Genomic DNA, 18,913 nt, shown 5'->3' on the forward strand with positions numbered 1-18,913 from the left:
TATCAGTGCAGATGGAGCCAAATGCAGGTGAGATGCTATCATTCTTCTTGGTTGGTACACCAGCACGCAAGCCATAGCGCCTGATAGACAGTGCCCCCTGTTCACAAAATGGCAATATCCACCTGCTGACTAGAGATCAGTTTATGACCCATGGCCATCACTTTAACGTCTACTGAGTTACTGGACACTGTGATTGGATGAGGAATCAGTGCAGATATGCAAACAGTGGATCACAGAGAGCTTGTAGTTATGAGCAGTGGTATTCACAGGCGAGGTGATTGATATGAGGCAAAGATCTAATGTTTTCCAAATTGAATCAGTCATGCTTGTGTGTTGTTCCAGAGTGGATGTAAATCAATTAATTAATATTACTACTTTTCTCTTTCAGTAGACTGTCTTTTAATTCTTAGCTTATATGTTTTGTAGCTTTATTTACTGCATTACTTTCCAACCAGAAGTTCCTCCATGCCCCAGCGTTTAACATTATGACAACTTTAACCCATTTAGGTTGTCATTCTTAAATAGCCACAGCCAGGTTTCACTGCTCTGCCATTTTACAAACGTTTTGTAATTTCTGCCTCCTTCTGAAAGGCTATCCATTTTCCTTTTGTGTCACAGCGAGCACTCTGCTGCTATTCCTGTAACATAAAAAAAGTTGTCTTTCCCTAAACTAGAAGCGTTTGTCTATCATATTACCACCACACATGAGCCGCACACAAGGCTTGACCCAGTGTTAAGTGTCTGCGCTAAATTTCATTGCCTCCATCTACTGGAAGGCCTGCCAATATACGGGCAGTGAATTCCTGGAGGAAAATAAATGGCAATAAAAGAGAGAAATGATAGCCCCTGCAAGCCGATAGGAGAGGGCTCTTTCTCTGCTGTCTTTTTTTCCCCATACTGCTCTTTATTGAGGCTGCCTAGCTCGGGGAACTGTGATTTGGCACACTGGCTGTGGCTTTAGTTGGATTGGTCCCTGAAAGCCGGTACTGAAGTAACGACTCAGTAGCACAGATTGAAGAGCTAGGGCATCATGTAATTAATTGCAAGCAAATGTCTTTGAGTTGTTATGTGGTGATGATGAGCGCTCAACTGGGCAGCAAGAAGGGTCTTTTTTACCCTCCTGCTCCAGCACAGCTCCTCCCTCAGTCCCCCAATGCATTTTGGGAAGGAATCTAGTAATAGTATTCTCCTGGTCTGCTTTCTGTCCGTGGTACCTGGGGGATGTTAGAACTCATGGAACCGGAGGTGCGTAAAGTGGACAGGAAGCTAATTTTACTGCCACGCGGGGCTACTATAACAAGATGTTCAGATATGATCTGAGAGAGTAGAGGTCTCTCGCCGCTTTTATACCAACCCCCACCCACACACGCACACACACACACCTCCACCTGCTCAGTTCATTATTAAATCTGGGAATTGTCCCCATAACTCAATCCACCAGACTACAGCATTATATGACCATTTGTGAGAAGGGAGAAGGGTGATTGCGACGCAGGGCAGAGGATGGATGTTAAAAGCATATTGATTTGTCTGTAATGTCGTCATAGATCAGAGATTTATAGCAATATATAAATGCAGCCACAAGCTCTAGTAGCCTCCAGCCTGTGGTGGAGGAAATGGAGTCCTCAGGATGACTGATGAGATCAAGACAGTGCTCTCAACCATGTTTACCCCCCTCCTTTCACCACCACCCCCCCAGCCTCCATTTCCCACTCCTCCTCCTCCTCCTCCTCCTCTCAGGATGCTCTCACCCTGCGGCTGCTGTGACTAGTCCTTAGTGGCTCCATATCTTTGCTTTGGCTTCACATTCCAGCACAGATGCTAGAAAAGCCTCCTCTGTGGCCTGAGATTGGTCAGAGTGGTGCATTCAGCCACACTGATCTCTCCCCTGCTAGAAAAATGATGTCTGACAAGATCACCAGAGATCACTGTCGCTCAATGATGCTAGAGGATTGAAAGGAAATGGAGCTTCTCCATCGTTACATACATACAATAGGTAATAATAAAAGCTGCCGCAGTGGCTGACTGTGAGTGGCATCTTAACCACAAGCAAACAGTAGGCTTAAGAATAAACATGCCAAGTCTTAATATGTCATTTAGTCACAGTGATGAAAGACACCATGACATTCTCATGACATTCATGCTTCAACAACAGAGAGAAAAGAGAAGAGGTATAAAGGGTTATTTTCACACTGTATGCCTGTGCCTTCTTTTCCACACAGAGCTAACAGTAAACAGATCTGGGGCAATGGAAGCCAAGCGCTGATGCTCAATGACAGGCTGTGAGCGAAGGTGGCAAAGGGGGTTATGGGTGACGAGAGGGCCAGGCGGGCTCCTGTCTGTGGCAGTTAAAGCATCTGGGCCTCAGAGCCAAGCACAGGGTCGGAGCCAGGGCACGCCAGTGGGCTCGCCCACACAACCACTGTCAGAATGATGACGTAGGACCCATTGTCGCCCTCTCACAGGAACTGATGAACCCCCTGCTCCTCTTTGTACAGAACAGTCTCATCAGATAAAGCCGGCTGCAAGTTAAACAGGCCCAGCAGTTTCCAACTGCTGTTGTCAACCAGCCCAAGGTGGATTTGGGCTCACTGTGAGGCTGATGTGATATAGAGACTGGCAGGGACATAATTAGCGATGCTTAATGTGGTCTAATGTTTGGCAATGGCGTTTCCTAAGGCTACACGAGAGTGCCTGGATAAAGTCGACAGAAATTCTTCAAATTGTTCATTTTAACTGCTGAGTCGTGAAGCTCCCCAGCACTTTAATAGCCCTGGTATATAGACCCGTGAAGATAGCATAAAGGAGATATTCAAAGTGTAGTCAGTGAAAACCAGGGGGATTTGACAGTGCCGCAGGAAAAAGACTATTTATTATCAGCAACACAGCCTAGGTAGTGGATTATCTATAAAACTTTCATGGCCCTCCCTCAGTGGCAAGCAGCCATAAAACTTCCCAAATGAGGGACTTGTTAATTTACTTGTTAAAGCAAATTAAAAATTTATAAGCGCTTTTAGGTAAATGAGATCCTCTTTCATTGCTGCCCTAGCGGGATTCTCTCTGCCAGATCCTGAGAGGACAGGTTAGCTGTTCTGAAAGCCGCAGAAGAACAATAAAAGCCGTTAAATTGTTCCAGGTTTTATTACCGCCGAGCTCCGCAGCTGCTGTTGTGCGTAACTAAGGGAAACCAGGAGCTGATGGCTATCCCACTGAGGCCAGTACAGAAAACTGAGCCCAGTTCTCTCGATGTCTTTTTTCTGTTTTTTCTTTTTGTGGGATGAGGGGTGGGGTTGGGGATGGAGTTGCTGGGGCAGGCCGGTTGTGTATGGCTCCGTTTAAAAAGGCCTTTGTGGTTAGAAATGTTAGCAGGCCTACTTTTGTGCTTGATTGCACTGAGTCTGTAGTGTAGCCCTTGAGAATAGGTCAATACACTTGTAAAATTCCACTATGGCAACGGTGAGCACTTTTCAGAAAGAGAAAAATAATGGACTCCACATGTTGAAGACAATGTTGTAATAGCTGTTTTAGCTTACATTTCAGGGGAACAGTGTTAAATGAGATTTTATAATTTTTCTGCACTCTGATCTGGGAATATACTGAAGAGCGTTCTGTATGCTCTGAATCACATTTGAGTTCCTACATAACGCTATTACATCTCTGCTGCCACTAGCAACAATACTGAAATGAAAACATTCCATATTGACTTTTTTTCATAAAAGTTTTGTATTGTAAAAACAGACATATTGTGCTTCTGCAGACATGTCAAGATAACTATTTTTGAGGCATACATGACATTCAACAGCACCTTTGGTATTTCCTGTGGCAGCTCCAATAATGCTGCTGTGAGCTTATCTATAAAGGCATTGGTTTATTTCAGTCTTAACCTTCAATAGAAACACTGAAAAGCAATGTCCTTCTGCTATTCCTCATATGTTAGAACTAATTCAAATTCAAGAGTTTGCAGAGTGTGTGAGTGAAAATACAGTGGGATCTGTGAGAAGATCCAAGCTTTGGTCAACGTAAGTCAAGAAATGGCAATCTTCTGGATGGAAATGGAAATCCATACCATGGCAGACCTTTGAAGAGGAAATCATTGACAGCTTGCTTCTCTATAATCTATTTAGATAGGGTAAGTCATTTCTTTCCAAATAATATGGTTGCTTTGATTAACTATACGAAACCATTGAGAGAATACTGGTCTGTTTTGTAATCACACCCTTAAGTAGGCTCGTCCTCAACTAAAGCACATTTCAGTCAACTAAAAGTAATAGGATGGGTTTTTTATTTACTAAGTCATGAAATTGAAAAATCTGTCAAATGGTTTGTCTTGTTGTTGTCCCTCCACCGACGAATGCAGAATCTAGTCCTTATTAGACCAAGCATATTTCTGAATTTCATATTTACTGCAATATTTACAGGACTAACTGACCGGACTGCCAAAAACTGCGCTAAGGAACTGGTGGATATGTACGTGTTTAGTGATAATACTACTGCAGTTATGTTTTAAATACTGACCAGTAACAGAGGGTAACACTTTCACATGCAGCTATCAAGCAGGGTAGAGCCAATAGATGATGCCATCATCCATCACAATGTTGAGCCGGCATCGTGATTTTAACACGATGGCTTTTCGATAGCACCCAACCTTACTCTCAAGTGAAAACAGTAGATGTTCAACAAAGTGTGTGTCTGCTGTGTCTCCACAGACAATAACACCTTAAAATTAATTTTTGAACTATTTTTACTCAGTTATGAGTTATCACGAGAAACTCAGTACCCAGACATTACTGAAACATTATAATCATTGTCACCGGTGGACTATATGCAAATAAACTGTGGCAGTAACAGTTTGAATTATTGCTAGTAACTCAAGTACAAGCATTTGTTTTTATTTTTCTTTTAGAATGATTTATGAGGAATGGTAAATGATTTCTCATACTTGTGGGCTGAACTCTTTCATGCTAAGGTTTCGGCTGCTCTCTTCCAAAGCATCACGCTGACTGCTGATTGAAAACAGTTGTTGATTCTCTAGTTCGGTAAATTCAGACTGGTAAGAGAGAAAAAGGAAAAAAATAAACATTATCCCCTAACACAGAACAGATTGCAGGAAAACAAGACCTCACTGTGTGGAAATTAATGGCAGATGCACTTACTAGTAGTTTAAATGTTTCATTAGATGCTAATGTCTCGCTGTGTCTTTAATTGTTGTGAAATTAGCCTCTGGAATATTAAAACCATCTGTTTATCTTCCTGCAGGGCAAGTTCTCACCCAGGCTGTGCAGATACAGTACGGTCATTAAATAAATGCATCCGTATGCCTCAACCTGCATCTTAATTAATGTCTTTGTGCTATACAGCAATACCAGTCTGGGGCATCTGCACACACACATCGTCTCTCTCCACCTTAGATCTCTGTTGAATACAGTGAAGCACACTGGTGTTCATTACAGGAGATTTAAAACTGAAGGCTAAACAAATATAGAGAATGACCTGCACGCTGCAACAAGTCATCAGAAGTAATCAGATGGAAGTGATGAGATCAGTTGTTAAAGCAGAGGTCACATAGCCTTCCCCCCACACCCGCACACGGGATTCTCATTCATCAACAGAGAGCAGGTCATTACATTTCAACTTCACTTTTTGATGGCACTGACCACCAGCATTCCCTCCATATGCTTAAGACGTCCATTAATCACACCATAAAAGAAATGAATCCATCATCTGAACCTCAAGAAGGGGAGAGAGGATGAAAAAAAAAACAATTCTCTGAAGTAATTTAAGCGAGCTCAGGGGGAAATTAAAGGGAACAAGCTGAGGGATACGTTTTCAAATAGCTGTGTAATCAGGTCCCGAGCTATGTAATAGCCCTGAAAGATGAGCCGCTCTTTATTGGAATGTCTTTATTAGACATGTTCTTCAGACGTTACACACAGTTAAATTTGTGCGAGATTTCTGATTTCATGGAGTACTTTCCCATTGGTAAGCTAGGATACAGACTGTGTAATTATGTGCTTTCACTACTGCAAAGTCATTTTGATACCACATTGATTAATAAAAGACAAATCTCTATATCTCTCCTGCACTTGCCTGATTATATTCCTTATAAGCTTACCATATATGAGTTTGACTTTGGACTGAGAATATGTGATGCAGGAGTCAGCAGCAGCTTTCACTAAGGTTTTGTGTGTGTGGGTGTGTGTGTGTGTGTGTGTGTGTGTACACATTTATAAATGCATGAGTATGCTGGCTTGCACTGCCCAGTGTTGTCAGCAGGGACACCGCCTGGTTAATAAATATCATAGGTCAACATGTTTTGATGAAGGTGGTGCAGACTGGGGTGTAAACATCGTCCCTCGCCCCTTCTTCAAGGATCAGTTCACAGACCAGGGTGGATGAGATATTATTCCCCTTTTCACTCTAAAAATATTTAAACTCCCCTCAGATTGTCTGGCATTTACAATAAAACGAGAGAAAACATGTCCTGGTTTTTGTGGGAATAAAATGTGTTGGAGGTAATTAGTGCTATCACAGCGCAGGGCTTTAGTGTGCATGTGTCTGTGCATGTGCCACATTTGGTTCTTGTGTGCTCTCCCCAGCCTTGCTTCGGTATCGCCTGACCACGTAGACGTGCACTCCTGCGCACATGTACACACACAGATTCAGACACGTGCACAGAGTCAAACAGGCCCATCAGGCATTCCCAGCGCTCAAACTCTCTTATCACGTTCAGCACTCTGCTCAATCCACCCGCCTTCCACCCATCATGCAATTCCCCCTAAGGAATAGGATTCCTTTCACACCACTAATGGCTACAGAAAAAGGAACATTTTCATTTTAATTATCCCCTCAACTCAAGGGTTCTTTTGGTATTCCCCCACCTTGTGCCCTTTCATCACACTAAATGATGGCCGATACCTGAAAAAGAATATTGAAGGAGGAGTAAAAAAAAAAAAAAAAGCATATACTGTAGCTCTGTCCCTTCCCTCCAGAGCAGGAGAGGGAGGTGTAAAGGAGAGAGCCATCATCTTCTAGTCCAAATCCTTTGTGTGTGCAGCACCACGCTCTGCTTTTCCTATTAAGTGGCAGAGCAGCCGTTTACGGCACTGTCCCATAAAGCCATATTTTTATATGCTTTGAAATGAAACCTGCAGCGTTTGTCTGGTCTGGAAGGAGCAGCATGGGAGCTTCAGAGGACATCAATCGCAGACTTGGACAGACCCCCACCTCCTTCCACTCAGCTCCGCACTCCCAAGAGTCTTTTATTGTTCTCCCGATTTTGAAGGGCCTCAGATGCTTGCGGATTGGCACGTCCTGCTCTTTATTCTTTTTAGTCATTTTGGTGCATCTCGAACAGAGTGTCTAGAGGATGACACTTGCTGAGCTCCTGCTGCCTCGGCATGTGGTGTCTGTTTGGAAAGGATAGTCGCTCCATTTGAAGGTTCTGGAGGGGTCTTTGTCCCTGTTCTCTATTTCGTGGGCTGAGAGGAGTTTCATACTGCGAGATCAGATGGCATCTGTCATTGGCAAGCGGAGTGATGGCCGCTGAATAGGCTCCGAAACATGACAGATTTACGGAGACAGCGCCGCAGCTCCTGCCAGTTCTCACATATTCATGAACCAATTTCTGTGGGATGCCTTCCCCAGCCAGCGTTATCCATGTAAAGCTCTAAACTGCGGTGTTAACAGTTTTGCTTCATGTTGTTAACCCATGGTCTCCTTGTGTGTTGTGTTTGGCAGCTGAAGCCAGGGCAGAACAACTGTAAGGACAGTGACAGCGAGAGTGTAAGCGGAGAGTCCAAGCCCTCCATCAGGAGCAGCTCCAGAGACCGACTGACCGATGTGAGTACATTAACAAACCAGCTCACTGCTTGACAGCTCCTACTACTTCAGTGGTAGTTTGATGTTCTGTCAGGGCCGTCTGAAGTTTTTTTATTTAGTTTACTGGCACATGGGTTCAGGATTTCAGAAATAGCAACAAACAAAAAAACAGAAGAAGAACGTTGACACAATAATTCATCAACATCTATTTCTCCAAACAATAGTTCAAAATCCCAATTGTTTGGCAAGACTGTTGTATATCAGCAGAACTTAAAGAGGCCCTGTGGAGGATGTAAACAAACAAACGTTATATTCACATTTAGAGTTACACTCCAAAACACATTTTGTGTGTCCTTGAGCTCTAACAAATGTGATGAATGTATTTCCTGCCTCATAAAATATTTGTAAAGCTGATTCTTTTAAAAAAGTCGAAACCTGCGTCGTTCATGTCTTTGTTGACTTGCAAGCAGCAGCCTTCTTTCGTGCCTTTGCCTTTCTTGGTGCATCACCGCCACCTGTTGATCAGTGGAATTGTGGGAAACCACTGGTAGGAAGGAATTACATTACCTGCGTGCACATGCGTCCTTATATGCGTGCACTAGACAAACAAAAAGGGGGACCCACTCAAAGAAGGACTGCTCCATAGAGCTTCTAGAGGTCAAAAACTCCACAGGTTACCTTCAAAATTAGTACTGAAAGATGTTGAGTGAACAACTGACTGGTTGATAGAACTGACTCATTATGGTAACCTTCAAGTAACTAATGGACACGAGTGATATATGGAAAGGAAGTATTAGCGGTGGTAAAAGTTCTACAGTTCAATCGATTAAAAATTATCAAGGTATATTTTATATAAGGAAACAGAGGTTTATTTATAGCAGTTTTGCCACAACTCTTGCCTTTGCAAGTGGACAGTAAGACACTTGCACACCCTCCAAACTATCTACTTGATCATTACATGTAACAGTAAAAACCTTTCAGAGCTGTTCTGCACTATAAAGCTAGAGACTGAAGTCAGTATTATAAATCAGTGCATGTTCTTTCAGCACAAGTGTTATAAATTCTACTCCAGGTTCTTAATTTATGAGTCATTATGTGTGTGTGGCCCTGCACCTGCGGTATGTCACACAGACAAAAGGTAAGTTACTGATATGGTGTTATACCAATAAAATTCAGCCTCAGCAGAGCTCTTTGTGGTACAGCTTAAATGATCACAAGTACTCTTGGAGTACTTTCGTTTAAGAGCACAATTTGCATCGTACACATGCACAGACACGCACACACACACACACACCCACACACAATATACACAGACTCTCTCACACACACACGCATACACACACACACACACACACACACACAATATACACAGACTCTCTCACACACACACGCATACACACACACACACACACACACACACACATACGCACTCTTTCTCTCCCGGAGGTTCTGTTCTTTATGACGGATACAAAAAAAGACACTACTTACCCAGGTCCTCGTTCCTTGTGGAGGAGCTGAAGGCAAGCATTAACTGACAGAAGAAAGAGCGGCTGTGTCCCTGCGCCCTGTGACATATTTCAAGATGTAAAGCGAGCAGGCTCGAGGGACCTTGCTGCCAGACACCCATCCCTGCTCTTTGATTTGTGTGGAGAATCTACAGCGAAGCGATCAGATATCTGGCCATAATTAAAGCTGTCAGTTGGGAGGCGAGCTAGTCTTTGAGAAAGACATGGCCGAACAACTGAAGCAAAACTGATTCTGCATGTAGCTTTACGATGCTTGACTGGGCATGAAATGAAATAAGTAATTTGATGTTGACAACAGAAATTGAAATGATACTTGCTGATTTCTTTCAGACTGCTCTGTGGTGACTGTGCAGCAGTATACCAAGACAAATTAAAAATACTGCATGTAATGATTATATTGTGTTTTAAAGGCCTTTGCTCCATGTCATTTCTTTAATCACTGTTTGAAATGTAATCATCCTTTGACTGACTTGGCCTCACTGGCCAACCACTTCCCTCCATTTGGATAACATCACTGTGATGGTTTGCACTTTGACCCATTACACACTAATGAAACATGTTTGAACAGTTACATCATGTTATGGTGCACCACTCGCTTCCAAATGCCTACAAGGACAATAGCACTGTCGCTTCTCATTCATCTAACTCGGTTTCAGTATTGTGTATGAAATCAGCCCCTGAAATGCAAATGATGTACAGCTCCAGCCAACGTGTTTACTTTGAGAATTTTATTGAAACACCAAATTCCAAATTATATTCGTAATTTTGAAAATGTCAGGTTTTCTCAAGCAAAAACACTTTGCCCACTGCTGACTTGTTCTCAGGAAGCATTTATCACCCTCTCTATAATCACTTCCACCTGAGCTGGCATTTCAGCCACTCAGTTCACTCTGGAAGACAGAAGGGACATCATCCTTGGTTCCCCCTGCCTCATGTGGTCAAGACACCCCACAGGAGACTGAACATGTCTTCAGAAGAGCCGCTGAAAGCTGGGCACCATGAAGACAGACTTTTAGACCCCCATGTAACTTTAGATGGTCACACTGTGCGAGGCTTCATCTCCAGTCCCCACAGGTTTCTGAACAAGTCCCCTCCAGCCAGACTGTAAAAACCCACTTCACACATCACGAGAGGTGCAAGTCGTAGCTTTTGTAGCAGAGCAGCGTTCCCCAGACTGAAAGGAGGAAAACGAAAATGGAGAGAACAAGCACTGAGATGATTTGTGATGTGTTTATGATTATAGAATGCAGTTAATTTACTGTATAATAGCATTGTTACAGATGAAGGTAGAAATACTGTATGTCCAGGTGATTTATAAAAGCCTGTAGCACTTTCTCTTCTATGGCAGTCCCTGTGTTTGCTCTGCTGAAAGGTTTTGATTGTAACACTGCACAATGCAACTGGACTTCTCATGTGGTTCAGCTGCACAGAGATGCTCCCTCACAGTGCGAAAACAAAGAGAAAGCATCTAAGTCACTCGTTAGTACCAGGGAACAGTGTGAGACAGGAGCTAGCTTTGACCCGAACTGTTCATTAGACCAACAGTTCGCTAATGGTATTTGCTGTAGCACTGCCCTTCCCCTCACAGAGCAACTATGCTCCGATGAAGCAGAGGAGCTGAGTTTGCCAACCTGGCACTGGCTGGCAGGGAGATAGAGGCCAGAGGAGGTCAGGCCTGGCAGCCTCCTCTCTCCCGCTCGCCTTCCCTCCTCACTCCGTCCTGCCAGCTCATTAAGGCCTACAAATGGCACATCAGCTCGGCTGTGTTTGCCTCAACCCCAAACCCCAGCTAAATTGGCAGGCTTAGCCGCATTTGCTCTGAAGCGCCGTGCTCCCTTTTGGGTTCGTTTGAAGCCGACATGGCAGCTACCCCCCACGTCCCCCACCACACCCCGCCCCTTCAGTCTGGGTGGCAGGCATTCAGGCAGGCAGCAGTCCTGAGCAGAGGGAGTCTGCTGGATCAGCGAGGGCAGGGAGCTTGGGATGAATCACTCCCATTTAGTCTCTGCGGCAAGGGGTGAAATGCCATCATTACCCGGCTGCCTATCAAATAAATTGGCAATTACGGGCCTGGGATTGCGAGTAAACAGCATGTTACTCCTTTTTTTCCACCCAAGGCTCTTGATGAGAGGCGGGTGCAAGCACTGGAGTACTGGGTCAGAGCCCGCCAGTCAGTGTTAGCCAACGTGATGAGAGGCAGGCGATAATGAATGCACCCGTATATTTCATTTTTATCATCAGCCAAAGCTTCCTGTATCATGCTTTAGCTGTTCTAATGAGTAAATTCTGCCTGCAAAGATATCTATACTTTTGGACAACAACTTTATGGTAGATGGTGTAGAATACCTCGCTGTAACAAAAGGTAATGATTTGTGTGTAACATGGGTTGTAACACTATTATTAATACTAGCACTTTATTGATGTTACTCCAGACAGTTTTGCATGCTGGTTTTTCTGACTGAAATGAAAATGTGAAAATTGTGGGTCCCTGAAATCCATACTCGTGTGCCCTGGCTCCTCTCACACGAGAAGGTTTTCTTGCGGTGAGGTCTTTGAAAGTTGTTTTGTAATGAAACATCTGGAAGTAATATTGTTAAAAGTCAAGCACATCGTCTTCCTGTGCTTTTGAAGCGGTTTCAGCCCAAACACAGCTAAAGTCTCTCGTATGGCTAGTAAAACTGAACTCAGTTATTACTGGCTTTCCGATGAAAACATAACAGCCTATTCAAAATCCTGTGTGCATGTGGTGAAACCATTTCAAATACTCAAATTACAGCTTTTGGAAACGGATTAATGTCATAAAGTATATTTGTTGTTGTAAAAATCACTGTTATGATTAAATTTGCTGGAGCATTCCAAGACTGCAGATAATGTTTTGTCCTTGACCTCTGAGCACAGTCTTTTCCATAAGCTTCTTGTCTGAACTGAATCTTACTGTCCAAGTGAACCGCTTATGTAATGTGACCAGAGTTGGTCTGCATTACACTATGCTCATCCCACCTCCTCAGTACATTCTCCAATTATTTCCTGACACTCTGATGTAAATGAGGTCGCAGTCCCCCTACATGTCCAGATACGCTGGCCAATTTGCTCCGACACAGAACTTGTAATTGCTTGCATCAATTATCCGTCTCTTTCTCTCACTGCCTCTCAATAATTTTAAATGTTTCCTATTAGAGACAAGCATTTAGATATGGAAGTAGGAATGTTGTACCTATAATTAGCTCATTATCATGGGATCATACTCTTTGCTGAGGCGCTAGTGTTTGCATAGTGACAATGTGAAATGAGCAGCAGATGCAGTGCAAGGATTACTTGACAGTGTTTTTGACTGTTTAATGGCTTTTCAGCAGTGATTTAAATAAGACATACAGACATAGTATTGTGTGTCCTATCATGTTTCCCAGATGTAAATAACAGAAATTAATGTAATCTGGCAGTCAACTGGTTACCCCACAAAAATACCAGTCATATAGCAGGGGTGCAAACCTGTCACCTGCTAAAACTGGCATTCTGAATCCTAAAGAGGTCATTTGTGTGATTCGTGTAGATCAGATGAGTTTTGGGGGGAAAAAATTGGGGAGTGGGATGCCTGGGTCTGCGAGGATAGAGTCACATGGAATTAAATGAAAACCACGAGTTGTCAGAAAAAACAGATCCTGGCTTCTGTGCTTGACACGTCACTGAGAAGAATGTGGAGTGAAGGGAAACGTCTCTGTGAGGTTGAATTTCACACGCATGCTTTAAGAATCTCTTACAGTAGCATTTTGACAACCTTGATTGACCTTTCGCTAAGCCACGCCCCCTTGGTTGCTGTTGACAGGCTGTCGGACTTGGCCCTGCACTGTCTATAACTGCACTCCCTGGAGAAATATTGTCTAATTTTTGAAACACGAATAAGTGATTTCAGAAAGAAGCAGACAGAAGGGTTTGCATTATACATTTGAAGGTTATATTCAGGCTGTCAAACTGACTCAAACTGACAGGAAAAAATTTAAGATAGAAGCTACCGATCAAAGAGTAAAAATGAACCACCGCATCACCTGATGATTGAGACAGAAGACAATGATAATAAGGATCGACACTGTTCCTGTAAAGCTGGGTAGGTCTCCATTCCCTATGAAAATTATTAAATAGGAAACGTGGTCAGCCTATATAACGTTACATTCAGCGGTAAGTTAGTAGGGCTGAAACAACTCATCGATTAAATCGATAAAATCGATTCATAAAATGCTTCGTTTAATCCATGTAACTATACAGCACAGTGTTTCGCAGGGACATTTATTACTGTCGCACATGGCGTTTACGCTGTTTCACATTTCACGTGTGTTTTCTTGATAAAAGTGGTTTGGAAACCAGCGTCGGGTGCTATAGGTGTTGTCAGCTCCTGTAGTGTGTGTGCCCCCTGTCATCAGTCAAGTAGTGTGAACGCCACAACGACTTCAAGACTGCCGTCATATTAGGGCAAGTTGTGTGAACTGCACGGCCATTGGCCGACGGCGAAAGTCGTGTATTCTGCACGAGCCTTTAGTATAACTTGTATAGCACTCGGGTGATGTTTGTGTTTGAAAAGCAGCTGCGGTTGTTGGTCTGATGTTTGCTGTATGACACACTATGAATTCCCGAAAGTACTAATAAATATCTATCATCTTTAAACGTGCACAGCTGATCCCGTTACCGGGGGGGGGGGCGCCGGCCACCACCGCCAAGCAAAAGAACTTCTTAAACGACGCATCGATGAATCGTTGAAATAATCTATAGAAGCTATGAATACTAAAATCACCGTTAGCTGCAGCCCTATTAGCTAGCGTTAGCTAAATAACAGTACATCAGAAACTTGTAATCCACAGCCTACATTCTGGATTTGTTTTAGGTTTTGGAAAGAGAATAAATCGTACTTCTTCTTTCAACCTCTCCTGGTAGCGATTGTCACTACTGCAAGTGCCCCAAGAACAGTGTTTGACCATATCTTGGAAAAGGGCAGCAACAAAAAGGAAAAAAATTAAGTTTTGCATAGGACTCATGAAAGTGTCGGAGCTCAATTAGAGCCGGTTGCTTGCGTATTCGGGCCGTAGCTTAGTGAAGGGTGAATTGGCTTATATGACGGTAAGTCAAGCATGGGACTGTTAATTAGCCTGCTCAGGTTGAGTTGTTAAGATTTAGCGAATGCTAGCCATCACAATTTGGATGTAACATTACGTGTTAACATTATTTCCGTAGAGTCTAACATTAGCCAGCATAGTATTGTTATTGCAAATTCCACTTACTTACTATTGTGCAGACGATGACAACATCATTTGAGCCCCGCGGCCAAATTGCATTCTTGTTGAGACTACAGTGTAGACATTTAACCTAGCTAAAATGGACCTGCGTTACTGATGATGTAGTTAAATAGACTTTGCGTCCCTGATACAGAGAAACACGCTGAAAAGCTGATGATTACATACCCACACACAAACCAGAAGTCTTCCCCATGTATGGATAAAACCACTGGCCTTCTAACTATCCCTCAAGTCCTGTGTGCTAGTGAAGAGATCATGTCCACCTTAAGAGCTTACCATTATGCCAGGTTTTGCTGTCACTGCAAAGTCAGCTTGCCAGGGGATCCAGACACAAGATCACTTGAATTGCCTGCACCTTTGACTCTAAATCACCCTGATACATAGGATGTCTCCCAGGAAGTGGCTGGACATGCTTATTACCACCTTTGGCACTCCAAATCGAGCCTCCTTTTCTCTGGTCTCCCTCTCTTTTATTTCTCTTCCCCATTTTCTCTCTCATTGCCTCCAGTCGGGGTGTCAGGCACAGACTGTGACACTTTGTGACATGGCAGTCAGGCAAAATTATGCTGCGCCTCCATCGCCCTGCCAGTACCCCAACAGCTGAATGTCCGTCAGGGGCCTGTAGTTTGGCTTGTCTCTACAAGTGCTTGCGGCACGCCTGCGTCCCTGCCTACGTTCACAAGTGTTTAACTCAGACCCGACTGCATCTTCTCTCCAAAAATATAATTAGAATGAGAGAAGCAGAGTGTGAATGTGTGCAGTGACCTTTGAGCAGCCCTCGGGTTGAGAATACATGGCACTAGTTTATCTCTGCTAATTATTTACCACACCTAGAGGCTTTGAACACAAAATAAAAAGGAGGAATCAGAGGAACATTGTGACCTTTACTGTAGTTATGTTACTATGTACCCAGCAAAAAAAAGGGTCTTTAATTGTTGAAATTGATACAGAGCGAGGTTGGTGTGGTAAATACTGTTCAGGCCGATGCTGACTGAATGCAATCCCTCAGTGCTGTGGATGATAAATCTATTCTCATGGAAGATTAATGGACTGGAGAAGTGGTGTTGAATGTCATTGTTGAAGGTTGAAAGTATTGAGCGTCTGAATCCTATCCATATGTTTTCAGGAATGACATAAATAGGCTCAGCCGGAATCCATTTTGACTTATCAAGCTTAAACCAGTGCCAGAGCCACGCAATACTTGCCAAGTATTCAGGCTCTGAGGCTTCCAATAACAAATCCTATTGCACATAATTTCAACTGAAATTGGCCGTGGCCATGCGCTGCCACCCTGCTTTTGCCGTGCGTCCTGCAGCTCTTGGCGATGTATTACTTCCGCACTCCCTGTAACCCAACCCTGTAGCCCCAATTTTTGATGTCATACCAGGTTTTGGTGAGGGAGTCTCTCCTCTCTTTGTTCCAGCCTTTTCAGCATGGAGGCTGTTCCGGTGGGGTAAGTTGAATAAGTGGAGCCCGGAGGAATCTCTACAAAGGTCTCACTCTGATTGGATGCATGCAGAGCCCAAGGAGAGAGCGCCGGTTGCCATAGCAATGAGAGCAATGTGGGAGCTGGCTGCATGAAGGAGAAAGTGGTGCTTTCTTTTGTGATGGGAGGTCTTCATCGACTGACATTCCTCTTTATGAATACACACTGGCCAACATGCACGTAAACACAAATACGCAAAGGCACACAAATGGTAATACACGCACCTTTTTACCCCCCAAGGAGAAGCCGAGCTAGAGTGCATACTTCAATCACAATGGCCTGGTAGGGGTGTACTCGGGCCCAAGCTGGGAGCCAGAGAAAACACAATCAGACACACCGGGAGTCCAGAACCATCTCCCCCTCATAAACATGATTACTGGCCATTCACTGCTACATATCGCTTACCTCTCCTGAGCCAACAAATCATCCTTACCCTCTCCCCTGGCTCATCACAGCCACTATAAACAAAGTAATGATGGAAATATATATCTGTTTCTCTCTCTATTTTTATTTTTGCTTGCATCCCTCTCTGACTTGGAGAAGATTTTCTAATTGTTTAACCTACAATATTACGGCCATTTGACCATCCAATGGGTGATGCAAACCTCTCCAAGGAGCATATGTTTGTGTTCATGTGTGTGTTTTATATATGTGAATCCCTGGTGTGTGTATGTTTGTAACAGGGAGTTTAACTGCGGGGTACAGAAGCTGTGTGGGAGGGTTGGGTTTTGTGTGTTGTGTCGAGTCTTGTTGAGTTTGTTTGAAGGGCACAAGGGGCTGAGAATGCTGAATGGGAATTACATACGAAGGCCTGCTGGTTTATGAACCTGGTCTGCTCTGTCTTGTCTACAGGCCAAACACAGCAGATTATCCGTATGTTTTCTTGTCATTAATACAGGTTACAGCATTCCAGGTGTAAATATTCTACAATATTTGTGCTCTAAAATACTTTATACTGTTCTGCATTGTAGTATCCGTGGCTCACTGTGCAGTGGCATGTCCAGACATATTTAACTAGGGTGGCACAGGTGGACACTGACTTGTGCAGGGGTGACATGAAGTACATTTGTGCACTCACACACACACACACCCCTCTAAATAGTATTCCTTTAACATTCTCAACTGTTCATATCCACTTTAATTACAAATGTTAGAGTTTTATGATGGTCAGTGATGATGCGGGCCTTCCCATCGCAATCAGAGTAACATAGTGTCATCCGCGGATTACAGAAGAAGAAAGCAAGCACCTTTAAAATGACCAGCAACAGCAAAATGCACTGCACAGAAAAAAACTTACCTTCACATAAAAATTATGATGATCAGTGACAGTGCGCCATTGACATTATGGACAAAATGTTTCAAGTATAGGCATTATAAACACAAAACACAAGTGTGCAGGCTAGATTGATTATTAGTCAAATAAGTAATAAATATGTTCTACTTGCATTATAGGCGCGCTCTCCGAGCTTTTTGCTGTGCAAAGGTATTTATTAAATTCCAGCTGACAGGCACAGGCATTCTCGTTTTATAGTGTAAAAAGTCCTGATAGACGGGTCTGTCCCACTGACCTCCTCAGGTAAGATAGAAGTTTTAGTAAATTTTAGGAAAAAGATTGTTTGGCAGAAAACAGTGACTGGAATTGTTAAGAAATGCAGTAAAACGGTACAGACTTCCCCAGATGTCTGTACGCAATGTAGTTGTACAATCAACATCTTGGTTAGTTCTTGTATTGTTCTCCCTTCTGAGTTGCTGTCTGAATGGTGCGCTGCAGGTGCTAACAGCAGGTGCTAGCAGCAGGTGTCCCTTCCGGCTCTTGCTCACAACTCATGCTTGCTGCTATGCCGTCTTTCTTTTTAAACAAATTGAATATTTTTGGAAGCTTTTTCTTGCTCGGCTGTTTTTGTTTTCGTAAATACATTTTGCGTTAATGCCTCAGTTGCTGTCATTTCACTAACATATTCTTCTGTGTGGATTTTGCGCAGCAGTGTGCTTGTCCATGACAATGACCATAACCCAGAATTTTGTGCGGGCACACATTGCACTTTTTTAACATAAAATTGCTGATGAATTCATCATTTAAACTTAATTTAGATGTACAGTGAGGAAAATAAGTATTTGAACACCCTGCTATTTTGCAAGTTCTCCCACTTAGAAATCATGGAGGGGTCTGAAATTGTCATCGTAGGTGCATGTCCACTGTGAGAGACATAATCTAAAAAACAAAATCCAGAAATCACAATGTATGATTTTTTTAACTATTTATTTGTATGATACAGCTGCAAATAAGTATTTGAACACCTGTCTATCAGCTAGAATTCTGACTCTCAAAGACCTGTTAGTCTGCCTTCAAAATGTCCACCTCCACTCCATTTATTATCCTAAATTAGATGCACCTGTTTGAGGTCATTAGCTGCATAAAGACACCTGTCCACCCCATCCAATCAGTAAGAATCCAACTACTAACATGGCCAAGACCAAAGAGCTGTCCAAAGACACTAGAGACAAAATTTTCCACCTCCACAAGGCTGGATAGGGCTACGGGGAAATTGCCAAGCAGCTTGGTGAAAAAAGGTCCACTGTTGGAGCAATCATTAGAAAATGGAAGAAGCTAAACATGACTGTCAGTCTCCCTCGGACTGGGGCTCCATGCACGATCTCACCTCGTGGGGTCTCAATGATCCTAAGAAAGGTGAGAAATCAGCCCAGAACTACACGGGAGGAGCTGGTCAATGACCTGAAAAGAGCTGGGACCACCGTTTCCAAGGTTACTGTTGGTAATACACTAAGACGTCATGGTTTGA

General features: G+C 43.3%; 1 protein-coding gene and 1 long non-coding RNA gene across 2 annotated transcripts in view; both read left to right on the top strand.

Moving 5' to 3' along the window:
* LOC123963784 (autism susceptibility gene 2 protein homolog) overlaps window positions 1-18,913 on the top strand; it is a 215,591-nt gene that overhangs the window by 125,821 nt on the left and 70,857 nt on the right. Inside the window, exon 4 of the mRNA XM_046040828.1 lies at window positions 7,738-7,839. Within this exon, the coding sequence (XP_045896784.1) occupies window positions 7,738-7,839 (102 nt within the window). The remainder of the gene's footprint in view (window positions 1-7,737; window positions 7,840-18,913) is intronic.
* On the top strand, window positions 3,747-5,380 carry LOC123962783. The gene is made up of 3 exons (XR_006823064.1): window positions 3,747-4,129; window positions 4,419-4,467; window positions 5,257-5,380. It is a non-coding gene; the product is annotated as an uncharacterized LOC123962783 (long non-coding RNA).

Source organism: Micropterus dolomieu, linkage group LG23 (assembly GCF_021292245.1).
Source record: "Micropterus dolomieu isolate WLL.071019.BEF.003 ecotype Adirondacks linkage group LG23, ASM2129224v1, whole genome shotgun sequence".
In the NCBI taxonomy this organism is placed as follows: domain Eukaryota; kingdom Metazoa; phylum Chordata; class Actinopteri; order Centrarchiformes; family Centrarchidae; genus Micropterus; species Micropterus dolomieu.